The 11269-nt window shown below is 55.2% G+C and overlaps 1 protein-coding gene across 1 annotated transcript; it reads right to left on the bottom strand.

Moving 5' to 3' along the window:
• Positions 1-504: 504 nt before the first annotated feature.
• Positions 505-9405, bottom strand: HAP1 (huntingtin associated protein 1). The gene is made up of 12 exons (XM_066263647.1): positions 8920-9405; positions 7755-7834; positions 7249-7365; positions 6946-7127; positions 6659-6758; positions 6518-6581; positions 5104-5234; positions 4673-4747; positions 4222-4362; positions 3975-4066; positions 2575-2930; positions 505-1286 (listed from the first exon to the last, which is right to left on the bottom strand). Exons 1-12 carry the CDS (start codon positions 9374-9376, stop codon positions 1243-1245), a joined length of 1839 nt encoding a protein of 612 aa, XP_066119744.1. The 5' UTR covers positions 9377-9405; the 3' UTR covers positions 505-1242.
• Positions 9406-11269: the final 1864 nt, after the last annotated feature.

Below are 11269 nucleotides of genomic sequence, written 5' to 3'. Positions count from 1 at the left end.
AGAGAGAGACAGAGAGGAAAGCGCGGCAGAGGGGTGGAGAAGCAAATGGGCGCTTCTCCTGTGTGCCCTGGCCGGGAATCGAACCCGGGTCCTCCGCACGCTAGGCCGACGCTCTACCGCTGAGCCAACCGGCCAGGGCCATATACTACTTATTTTCAAACCCTGTTCCAGGTCTGCTTCTGGAGGACCTCTCCCCAAGACAATAAGTGACTCTCCCCTCTGCTTCACACTTTGCAGCCAAAATGGGTCAGAGTCCCTGGAGCAGAAAGGATCAGGGAGGGAGCCAGTGCAAGCATGGGGTCTGGAGGTCCAAAGGCTCGGGTTCAAATCTTAGCTCTGTGACCACCTGTTAGACCCTTGGGAGGGTCACTTAACCTGCCTGGACCTGTTCCCTTATCTACAACTTTGCCCCATAGAAGTGCATTTGCACGCATATACGCACACACTCAAACACACGCATGCTCCCTGAGAAAGATGTCTGAGACTGAACCAGATGGATGGCACACGGGTACTTTATTTCCTGCACTGACACATACACAAGCTGATAAGCAACAGGACACTGAGAAGCACTGCGGGGAGCAGGGTCCCGAGCCCCTGACTCCAGCTGGTTATGAGTAAAGGGTGGGAAACAAGGAGATCCTATGGAGGGAGGAAACAAGGGCAGAAGGGAGGGCGTGGCTGGGCCTTGGGCAGGAGCCAGCACACTCATAGGCCAAGGCAGGGAGGTTGGGGAAAGGCACACCACTGGGCAGAGGGACTCTGCTCACACATAGAAACTCTCCAGGTTATAAACTAATTAGGGACTAAGAAAGGACCAAGAATGGGGGTCCCTAAAAGTCAGCAAGGACTCGGGCACCTCCTTTAACTTGGGGGTCAAGGAATGAAGGGCAGGTTGTTGTTAGGAGGGTACTCAGAATAACTTCCTGCTCCCAGGGCCTGCGCCCTACCCCCAGCTCAGAGCTGGGTCTGGCAGCTCGTGCCCCCCCACCCCCCCGGGCTGCTGCTGCCCCGGGGACCACCATGTGACCCAGGCCCAGCAGCCACAGCTCTCATACCAGCTGCAGGAGGGCCACCGTTCCTTCAACCTGTCCCAGAAGAGGGTCGAGGTCTGGGCCCTCAAGCTCTGGCCCAGGTTCATCAGGACAGAGGGCGGGCTGGTGATAGACAGGGGGTCCTATTTTGGAGAATGAGAAGGACGGTCTGGGGGTGCTGGAACTTGGCCAGGCAGCAGCAGGAGGGGTCTCAGGCTTTGTGTGGGGCCTCTGCAGGCTGCTGGGAAACGACACCTGGAAGAGAAGGGGGCAGGATGTGAACTGGGGGCCTGAGGACCACAGGCCTGGCTGGGGCAGTAGGCAGAGGCAAGGACCTGATCAGCCATAATCAGAAAGAGAGAACCACCATTGCTAGTTATGCAGGTTGCCCACTGCCCAGCCATAGAGGTCACCATTCAGTTTACAACCTGCATGAGCTTACCTGCTGACCCTGATGAGGCCACCCAGTGGTGACCAAAGGGCCATCTGAGTGGGAAAAGGTCAGATATAATGGTGAGGCTGCCAACAGATTATACAATTCATAGCTGACCCAGCAGGCCAGGCAGGCTTCCGGACAGGGAGAGGAAAAGGACAGGCCAGGGAAGTCATGATGGCAATGGCATAATAGTGACAAGATCAGGCTCAGATCCACTCTCGCTGTGTGACCTTAAATGGGTTACTTTCCCTCCCTGAACCTCAACTTCTTTACCAAATAAATGGAGATAGTAATACCTACCCATAGCAGTGTGAAGATTAAAGAAGATAACATGTGACAGTAAATCATCTTTGATATCTCTGCAAGCTCCTTGGAGGCAGGGCTCACACAGCCTCGTGTAACACCTGCACTCAGCAGATACAGGTGCCCGAACTTTGGGGTTCTTAGCTGGGGAGGGGAGACCTGGACCCAACCCCCCCACCCCGTAAGGAGATCTTACCCCACTTCAGACTCACCCAGGGGACTGGTCCGACTGTGGCCCTTGCTGGTGGAGGCCTTTTTCCCAGTGGCCTGGGTGGCCCCAGAAAGCCTCTCTTCCTCCCAGGCCATGGGAGGGTTGTTGGCCCTGTCCTCCTCCAGCCTTCGAAAGTCCTGGGTCCGCACCCTGGGGTGCTGCTCCTTGATCCCACCCCCCATGTTTGTTTTGGCCTGCTGCTGCCACTGCTGCAGGGTTGGGGAGCCTTGGGGATGGAGGAGGGAAGATGGGGGGCAGGGGAAGATGGGGGGCAGAGATAGGAAGCTGAGGCACAGTGGGGAGCTGTACTCCCGGTCCTGATCCCCAGCCCAGCCTTCAGGAAAAAAGGGGGTAAAGATCTGGAATCCTATGCAAATTCCATGTAAATGAGCATCAGGGCCCCAGTTCCAGCTGAGGGGAACTTGAGGTACCTATGCAAATGAAATACAGAGTCCATGCAAACCAGCACACTGGGCAGGACCAAGCTAGAGTAAGTGAGCACTTGGGGGGCTCACCTACCCTCACTTTTCATCGGCTTGACAATCTGTGGTGTGTCCAGCTGGCTGGAGGGAGGTCCCCATGGGAGCACTCACCATTCTGAGGCGTCTGCTGCCCGTAATGGGAATCCTGCCAGTTGGCCAGTTGCTGGAGGACATACTTCATGTCCAGGCCCGAGGGGCCCAAGTCGCTGGCCTCCAGGGACTGAGCTGCCTCATCTGGTTCCGGCTCCACCTCTTCCCAGGCCTCCGTGTCCTCTGACACCAGCTCTACCTCTTCCGTCACGCTCTCCTCAGCTGACACTACCTCTTCTGCGGGCACCAGCCCCTCGTCAGGCACCAGCCCCTCGCCGGGGACCAGCCTCTCGCCGGGCACCAGCTCCTCTGCAGACATGAAATCCTCGGCCGGCATGGATCCCTCCTCAGACTCCTCACTGGAGTGCTGCTCACACCTGGGCAGGGGGGCAGGAAAGCCTTTCCATGCCCCAGCCAGCCAGCCAGCCGCAGCCAGAGCCCCCAGGCCTGCTCTTCCACTCCAACACCTCCAGCCATGGGCCTACACACAGACGCAGAACAACAGTTCTGTCCAGCCAGGGGGAAGGGGAGCTGGGTACCAGCCTCAAGGCTTGAAACACCCAGCGCTCCCTCCCAGTACAAAGGAGGAAGAATGGGCTCTAATACTGCATAGGCCCTACCTTTCTCTAGGCCCCCAGGCCTGCTGCTCAGCAGAGACCAATAGGGATAATACTCCTTCAGCTCCCTACTTCATTATTTAACCTTCCCACAGCTAGTTGCCATACGAACAAATCCATTCTAGAAAGGTTCAGATACGTCAAGTGACTTGCCTAAGGATACACTGGCAGTAAAGAAATCAAAACTGGGACTCAGTTCCAGGTGTTTCCAGCTCCTGGAACAGTGCCCATTGGCCTCTCAGCCCCTGGTCAGGTAAAGGGAAGGCTCTGGTCTCCACTAGGAGCCGTCTTAAATCAGACAGCCACCTTCAGGGCAAAATGTGAAGTAAAGGAAGCAACTCCTTCCCAGAACAACTTCCTGCTCAGCAGAAATCGGGCCTTCTCCAGGGCTGCAGGGTCACAGAACCAGCTTCAGGTGACTGGCTGCTGAAAGGTGAGGGAAAATGATGGGGGAGCCCCTGGCTGGCTTGCCCCAGGTTTAAAATCTCCTCTGAGTTCATCTCATAATTCCTTCTACAGAGAGAAGGGCCATTACTGTCCCAAGGCATTGAAAGCTAAACCTGCAAAGTCCCTGGGGCCCCATTATGCAAAAAAAAAAATCTCAGAAAGAAATGATGAGCCCAGATCCAGACTCTGTGGATACAGAAAAGGGTGGTGAGTGGGAGGGGCTGGCTGACAAACAAGGTGGGGGGGGGGGGGTAAGGAGGCAAATGAAAGAAGGTAGAACCAGGTGGGCAAACACTTCCCACACTGCAGGGAAGGCGAGAGTGTGGGTCAGCACGGGTCTGGGGGCCTAGCACGTACCTTTCCGTAAAACACGCAGGGTCTGAGACCATTTTCTTCACTGACTTTCTGAGCTCCACAGCCATGGCCTCTTGGAAATCAGGAAACAGCTCCTAGAGTAGAGGGGGAACGTTCCCAGAAGATCCCCACTGAACCTCACCCATATTTTCAGGCAGACAGGGACTGAGGCTAGAAATCATTCAGCATGGCTGAGATACAAGGGATACAGGTAAAAAGGCCAAGGGCAGGGGAGGCAGGGGGTCCTCACCATAGGGACAGTGTATGTGTAGTGGGTGACATTGTCCACGGACTCTGGGGCTGGGGCTTGTTGGGGGGAAGTCCTCACGTCCCTCTTGTTCTCCTTCGGTGTGCCCTCACCTTCCCTGCGCTTCCGCTGAAGTTCATCCAGCTGGAACACACCCACAGGTTCTGTTGGGACCCACGCACACCCAACCCACTGTCTCCCCAGGGTCCCAGAAAGCTGGAATAAGAGGCAAGAAGCCCAGATTCTAGACCACATGACATGCAGGGTGACCCCAGGCAGGTCCCCGGACTCCACTCCCCTCAGACTCCAACTGAACTGCCACCTTCCAGGCCCAGTGCCAGACACTGAGGGCACAGAGAGGGACAGACCCATCCTTGCTGCAAGGAGCCTGTCCTCTTAGGAATCAGGGTCAGGGGTTCTCGAGGACCTGGGCAGGAGCCCTGGGGGACCTCACCTGCTTTTGGAGATACGAATGTATTCCTTCCTCCAAACTCAGCCGGTGCTTCAAACTCTGATTCTCCGTTCCATACTGGAAAAACCCAAAGTGGGTGAGCCCCACCTAGAGCCTCCCCACTCCCACAGGCCCCCCGATTCCGGCAAGTCTTCCCAGGCACACGAGTGAGTCTTTGGCAGCCTCTTAAATGAGAAGTCACATGGAATAAGGCCAAATAAGGGGGGTGGGGAGGATGATGTGGTCTGACTCCTGGTACTCCCTGGTCCCTTCCTTGGGATGAAGGGACAGGATAGGGGGCTCTCTGAGGTCTCCTCCAGAGAACTGGGGCCTGGCTGCGCGGAGCGCTCTAGGAGATGGGGGTAGAGGAAAGCTGCCTTGGGTCCCCTGGGGCCATGACCGGCGGAGGGAACTCCACATACACCCTGACGCACCAACTCGCAGTACTCCTGCAGGTTCTTGATATAGATCCACATCTCAAAGGTCTCCCTTTCCTTCTCGTCCAAGTTCTCCATCCTGTTCACCAGCACCTCTGACAGCTGGGACATCTGCAGGCTGGCCTCGACTGAGGAGAGGTGGGGAGAGGAAGTCAGCCCCAGCTCCCCTGTCGGCACCCACCCTCCGCTCCTGCAGAGCACCCTTGGGTCCACCAGGGTAGCATTCCCAATTCAGGTCTTCTTCCCAATGAACCTTTAGTGACTGACACGGAGCAGGGCACTGGGTGCGCAGTCAATAAGACTTGGTCCCACCCCACACTGAACCCAAGTCTAGCAGGAAGGCTGATGGCAAAAGAAATCACAATGGAGTGTACTACATACAGACTGTGACAGGGCAGGTGTAAAGGACACATTGGGGGGGGTCACAGATGTGGCGCCCAGCCCAGCCTTGCTCTCAAAGCTTTGAAGCAAAGACCTCCACGGGGCAAATGGGGCTCAACCAGGCAGAAGGGAAGACATGGCCCAGGCAGGGTGCGGGGAGGCCCAGAGGACACTGGGAGGGAGCGGCTGGGGCAGTGGGCAGGGTCCAGGTCTCAAAGCTGGGTAGGGAAACTGCCTCATCCTTTGGCTAATGGCAAGTTATTTGGGGTTTTTAGGAAGAGGACTGACATAATCAAATCTGGTTTTAGAAAACTCATTTGCACTGTCTGCAGAAGAGCCTGAACAAGGGCAAGTGGAGCAAGGAGACCAGGAAAGAGGTGGTCTGGCCTAGAGGCAGCCGGGGTAGGAAGGAAGGAAGAGACTCGAGCCTATCCAAGGAGGAAGAAGCAATAGAGTCTGAGGACTGGCTCTTCCGCCAGGGGTCTGGGGACCAGTGGGGCCACTCAGGGAGCTGGGTGGGAATCCAGGGGGAAGAAAGGTAAAGTTTGAGGTGAGGAGAACAGCTGTTGCCACCTCGAGTGTGCATCTGAGCTCTTCAGGGACTAACACCGTGCCTCACTCATCTTCATAAATGCACAGTGCCAGGCAAAGCCACTGTTGAATGTGGAACTCTAGACTGCGCCAGGTCCAGCGCCAGTGCCCTGCAGTGCCTAGTCTCTGGAAGCTCACAGCTCCCTCCCTTCCTCCCTTCCAGCCCCCTCTCTCCTCTTACCCCAAATAACAAAAGGAAACTGGCTTAGAGGAGACCCAGAGCCTCTGCATAGCTTTTCACAGTTTGCATAAAGCTGTAGTAACCCCTGGAGAGGTCAGCATGGTTGAGATTATAAATCTCCATTTTAAAAATGAAGGTTCAGAAAGGTCAAGGAACTTGTCCAAGCTCACACAGCTAGGAAGTGCCAGAACTGGGACTTGAACTCAGGTTTCTGAGTCCTGAGATTTACCCTTTACCCCAAGTTACAACTTCACGTACAAAACTGCTCCACATATCCCAGAATGAACATCTGATCCTGCTCAAGGACATCGAGTTGAGAGGCCTGGAGGGAGGAAGAGAGGACGGGGCAGGGGAGTCAACACTCGCTGCCCAAGGCTAGCCCTCTTCCCCCCTTCTCACCTTCTCTCTCAGCTGCTCATTCTCCTTCTCCAGCAGCCTCAGCTGCTTCTGCAGGGCTTCCAGCTGTGGGCGGTGCAGTGACTCTGAGGTCAGAGGTGTCCTAGGGAAGGAGTCGTAAGAGTCAGGGTGCTGCCAGGGGTGGGGGGACCCAGCTCCCAGCCCCACTGGGCTAAGTGTGAGTCTCAATTAGCCCAGCAACCCTGCTGGCAGGTGCACTGTTCATTCATGCCCATTTGCAAACAGGCAAACTGAGGTCGTTCAGATAAATGCAAAGCCAGGACACTCACAGCTCAGGGCCTTTATTGGGATGATCATGCTGCTGCTCCTTCTCTTCCTTTTTCTTCTCCTTTTCCTCTACCTCTTCCTCTTTTTTCACCTCTTCTTCTTTGTCGTCCTTCTCATCATCAGAGTCTGAGTAGAGCTGAAGGAGGCCATCTTGCAAGCTCATCTGGTGTCTAAGCTGTAAAATCTGGCAAGGGAAGAGGAGCCCAGGGTCAGGTGGGGCAAGGGCAGGTGAGGGTCCTGGCACTAGGGAATGTAGGAAAGCCTGAGAGAGCACACCCCTTACCCCCTCCTCCCTGCCCAGGTACCTCCTCCCTGGCTGAGTCCAGCATGGCTACCAGCTTGCTGTTATTCTCCTCCAGAACACTGTTCTGTTTCGTCAGGGACTGGCTTAGGAGAGTTGCTGTATTCAGGTCCTGCTCTCTCTGCAGAAGAACCCCCAACCATGGTAAATAAATTCCTGATTTCTGGGATCTCCCAAACAGGTGAGAGAAGCCAGGGAGGACACAGGGCTTAGAGGGAAGCTAGGCTACTGGGGGAAAACCTCCCCACCCCCTAGTTTTCCAGAATACTACACAAGAGTCTGTTACTCATCCACTGTAGGACCTTACTCAGTTTTCCCCTATAGAAAAAGAGCAGAGCTCTTTCAGCCTGGACATCTTACATCTACTTGCTTTTTATAAGAGAGACTCCTAGTTTGGCCCCCAGAGAGGTAGCCAGGCAGTAAACAGCCAAGTCTCCTACCCTTACAGGATAGAATTAAAACAGGTCCTAGCTAAGGCTCAGGTCAACCAAGGTAGGCAAAGCAGCACACCTCATCTAGCAAATTTAACATCATTTTGACATCGTCTTGGGTGATCTTCTTGACTGACAGTGTTTGGTCAGAAGACAGTGCTGCAAAAGAAAGTGGAGCAGCCAGGTCAGAAGAAAAGGGGGTAAATGCCACTCTGCACCCACTATTTCTTGCCTTATCCCCATTCTCTCTCAATAACAAAGGTTAGCAACAAGACAGAATACTAATCCCCTTTCCTGCCCCCGTTATCCTCACCATACCCCCCAGTACTCAGTGCCCCCTCCCCTGCTCCCAAGACCAACTAGACTTTTTTTTTTCCCATTTCTGGAGGGGCTAGACTCTAGCAGGACCTCTAGCAGCTAGGGTGAGGTAAGGGGATCACAGTCCCCCCAGGCTCAGGTGGAAATGGGCTCTCAGGACGCCTGGGTCCCTGACACTACGAGAATGGAGGCAGCTAGCAGAAATACAGCAACAGACTGACTCATTACCCCTTACTCCTTACCCAGAGGTCAGTCAGCCTTGGCCAACTCATAAGCCTCATGGGTCTTAAAAGATATAGCCACCCACTCTGCACCTGTTGTGCGCGGAGAGAAGCAGTAGAGAGACTTCTCCGCTCTGGAGTAGGGACACCTGAGCCCCTGGTCCCAAACCAGAGATCTCCCGCAACCCAGTGAAAGATGCGAGGAAAAAGTAGGGGCAGATTCCGCCGCAGGCCCCGCCCACTCCCAGACTGTAGGGGTAGGAGAAGCCGCACTTTGAACCCCGCAGCCAAGAGTTTGGCAAAACCACCTCCTCTACCCACCCACCTTCCGGTCGCCGCGAGCCAGCGCAGGCTCAGAGCGCGCGGGCAGCGCCCTCCCGCGGCGCGCCCTCCCGCAGCCCCCCCTCCCATCTCCCGGCACTGCGGAAGCCCAAGGAGGTGGGCAAGCGAGTGCGCAGCTCTACCACAGCAACAGGCGCGCGGAGGGGGCGGGGGAGCGCACGGGCCCCGGGACTTGCTCCACCGACGGAGATCAGAGACCGAGAGAAAGGGAAGTGGGGAAAAAGGTGACCGGACAGACATTGCAAACAGTGATATCGCGTAGGTGGGTGGAGGAGTGGGACTGAGTGGCAGAGGAGGCGGCGCCCCCTCCTCCCTTAAACTGCCCTCGTCTCACCCGCTTCGGGGTCCCGGGACCTAGTTTACCTTCCTCCACCTCCCGAATAAACGTGACGCGCTCGCTGTCCGACATCCTCTGCCGCCCGCGGATAGAGGCAGCCGGTGTCTTCGAGATGTCCATCACCTTTCCAGTCCCCAGGTCAGTGGCCCGGGGACCAGAAGGCCCTGGGAATAAGCGGGTCCTCGGCTTGTTCGAGTTGCTGGGCACAGACTGAGCCTTCCCCCGGACGGCCGAGGATGCGGACGCGCCTTGGGCTCCCGCTGGGGGTCCCGAGACAGATGGAGATCCGGATGGGGATCGTGTTGAGGATTGGGATCCTGCTCCCTGTCCAGCAGCCGGTGCCTGCTTAGAGACGAGTTTAGGCTTGGTGGAGGGCTCTGGAGCGGGACTGGCTGTGGGCGGGAGTGCGGGGTTGTTCGCTGGGGGATACCCGGGCCCGGGTTGATTCCCCGCGCAGCTCTCCCCAGACTCCTTCGGACGCATCTTGAATCCGCAGTCGGCTGCAGAAGCAGCTCGGCCTTTATAACCTGCGTCTGGCTAGGCGCCCACCGGGCCGGACCACGAGCGGGAGGGGGCGGCCCAGAAGCAACAGGTAGTGCCCAGGACCGGGAACCTCGCGGAGGCAAGCTAATGGTGGCGAAACAGAGCGGAAAAGTAAGAAAAAAGCAAGAAAAAGACTTAAGAAGAGGTTCCAGATGGTTTTGTGGGCTTGGTTCTGAGTCCAGGGCTTCTCCTCCCCTCTCTACCTCTGGAGAATGGTTCTGCCCAAGGCCTCAGCTTCTTGGGGACTTGAAGGTCCTTAATTGTGGGTACCCCCTCCCTTCACTCTCGCCAGTGTTTCAGCTACCCTCCCAGGAGTTGGCTTGTGAGCTGGGCAAAACTGCGTCATTTCCCGATGGTTGAGAGATCAACTCAAACACCAGGACGATCCACGCGCTGCCCAGTCTGGTGCATCACACGCTCACTAATGCTCGCGCTCACACCTTCGAGCTCCAGCCACACGACAGCCTTTTTTTCTATTTCTTAATTCGTCTTATTGCCTTTCCTCGAACTTACATCCGGCCTGCATTCACTTTGCCCACCCTTTTCCACCCTGGCAAACACCTGTTCTTCCCGGAGAGCCCGCTTGGATATCTCCCGGTGAAGAACTCCGCCGCGGTCCCCCACTCCCGCCGTAGCATCCCTCATCTGCTGGCCGGCAGTGGTGTGAGTGTGTCTGTCTCCAAGACCAGACTTGCACCCCTTCCTCTCAGGGAGTGTGTCCCTCTGCGCACAGCACAGGACGGATATTCCTGAGTCGCCAGAATTCTGAATGAAATGTGGGCGGTGGAGGAATCCGGTGGCCATTTCTGAGCCTTGGGGCTGGAGCAACCTGAGAGCCAAAAAGAGATGGCTATGACACTGGTTCTTTTGGAACCTTGGGATGGTTCTTGGTGCCTCAATTCCCTTCTTTTCAATACCCAATCAATCAGCAAGTCTGGCTTAATTGACCCCCGGTGTCTCTCCTCTTCAGCCCTGCTGCTGTTGAATTATGTCTCTTCAAAATTCACATTGAAGCTCTAATAAAAAATGTGACTGTATTTAGAGATAGGACCTTTAAAGATGTAACTAAGGTTAAATGAGGTCGTAAGGGTGGGATCCTCATGCGATAGGACTGATGTCCTTATAAAAAGAGAAAGAGCCCTGGCCAGAGAGCTCAGTTGGTTAGAGCATTGTCCAGAAGCCAGGCACTGAGTCTTAATTCGTTCAGGCTGCTATAACAAAATACCATAAACTGAGTGTTTACAAAGAACAAAAGTTTACTTCTCACAGTTCTGGAGGCTGGAAGTCCAAGATCCCATGTCTGGTGAGGGCACACTTCCGGGTTGATAGACAACCATATTTTCCCATGGTGTCTTCACATGGTGGAAGTGGAAGGGAGCTCTCTAGGATCTATTTCTATTTTTAAAAACTATTTCTCATTTTATTATATATATATATATATATTTAAGGGGGAAAGAGAAAGAGAGGGTGAGAAGCATCTACTTGTCACTTTAGTTGTACATTGAGCTTCTTGTGTGACTGGGGCCACGCCAGTGTCCCCTTCCTCAAGCCAGTGACCTTTGGGCTCAAGCTGGTGAGCTTTGGGATCCTGTGGATGATCCCCTGCTCAAGCCAGCGACCCCACAAGCTTGCGCTCAGAGCCAGTGATCTTGGGGTTTCAAACTGGCAACCTCAGCATTCCAGGTCGATGCTTTATCCACTGTGCTACCACAGATCAAGCATTAAGGTCTCTTTTTTTGTGTGTGTGACAGAGACAGAGAGAGGGACAGATAGGGACAGGCAGACAGGAAGGGAGAGAGATGAGAAGCATCAATTCTTCGTTGCAGCTCCTTA

This window comes from Saccopteryx bilineata, chromosome 2 (genome assembly GCF_036850765.1).
Source record: "Saccopteryx bilineata isolate mSacBil1 chromosome 2, mSacBil1_pri_phased_curated, whole genome shotgun sequence".
Taxonomy (NCBI): domain Eukaryota; kingdom Metazoa; phylum Chordata; class Mammalia; order Chiroptera; family Emballonuridae; genus Saccopteryx; species Saccopteryx bilineata.
The sequence above is the reverse complement of the archived record's forward strand: the minus strand, read 5'-3'. Positions and strand labels throughout refer to the sequence as shown.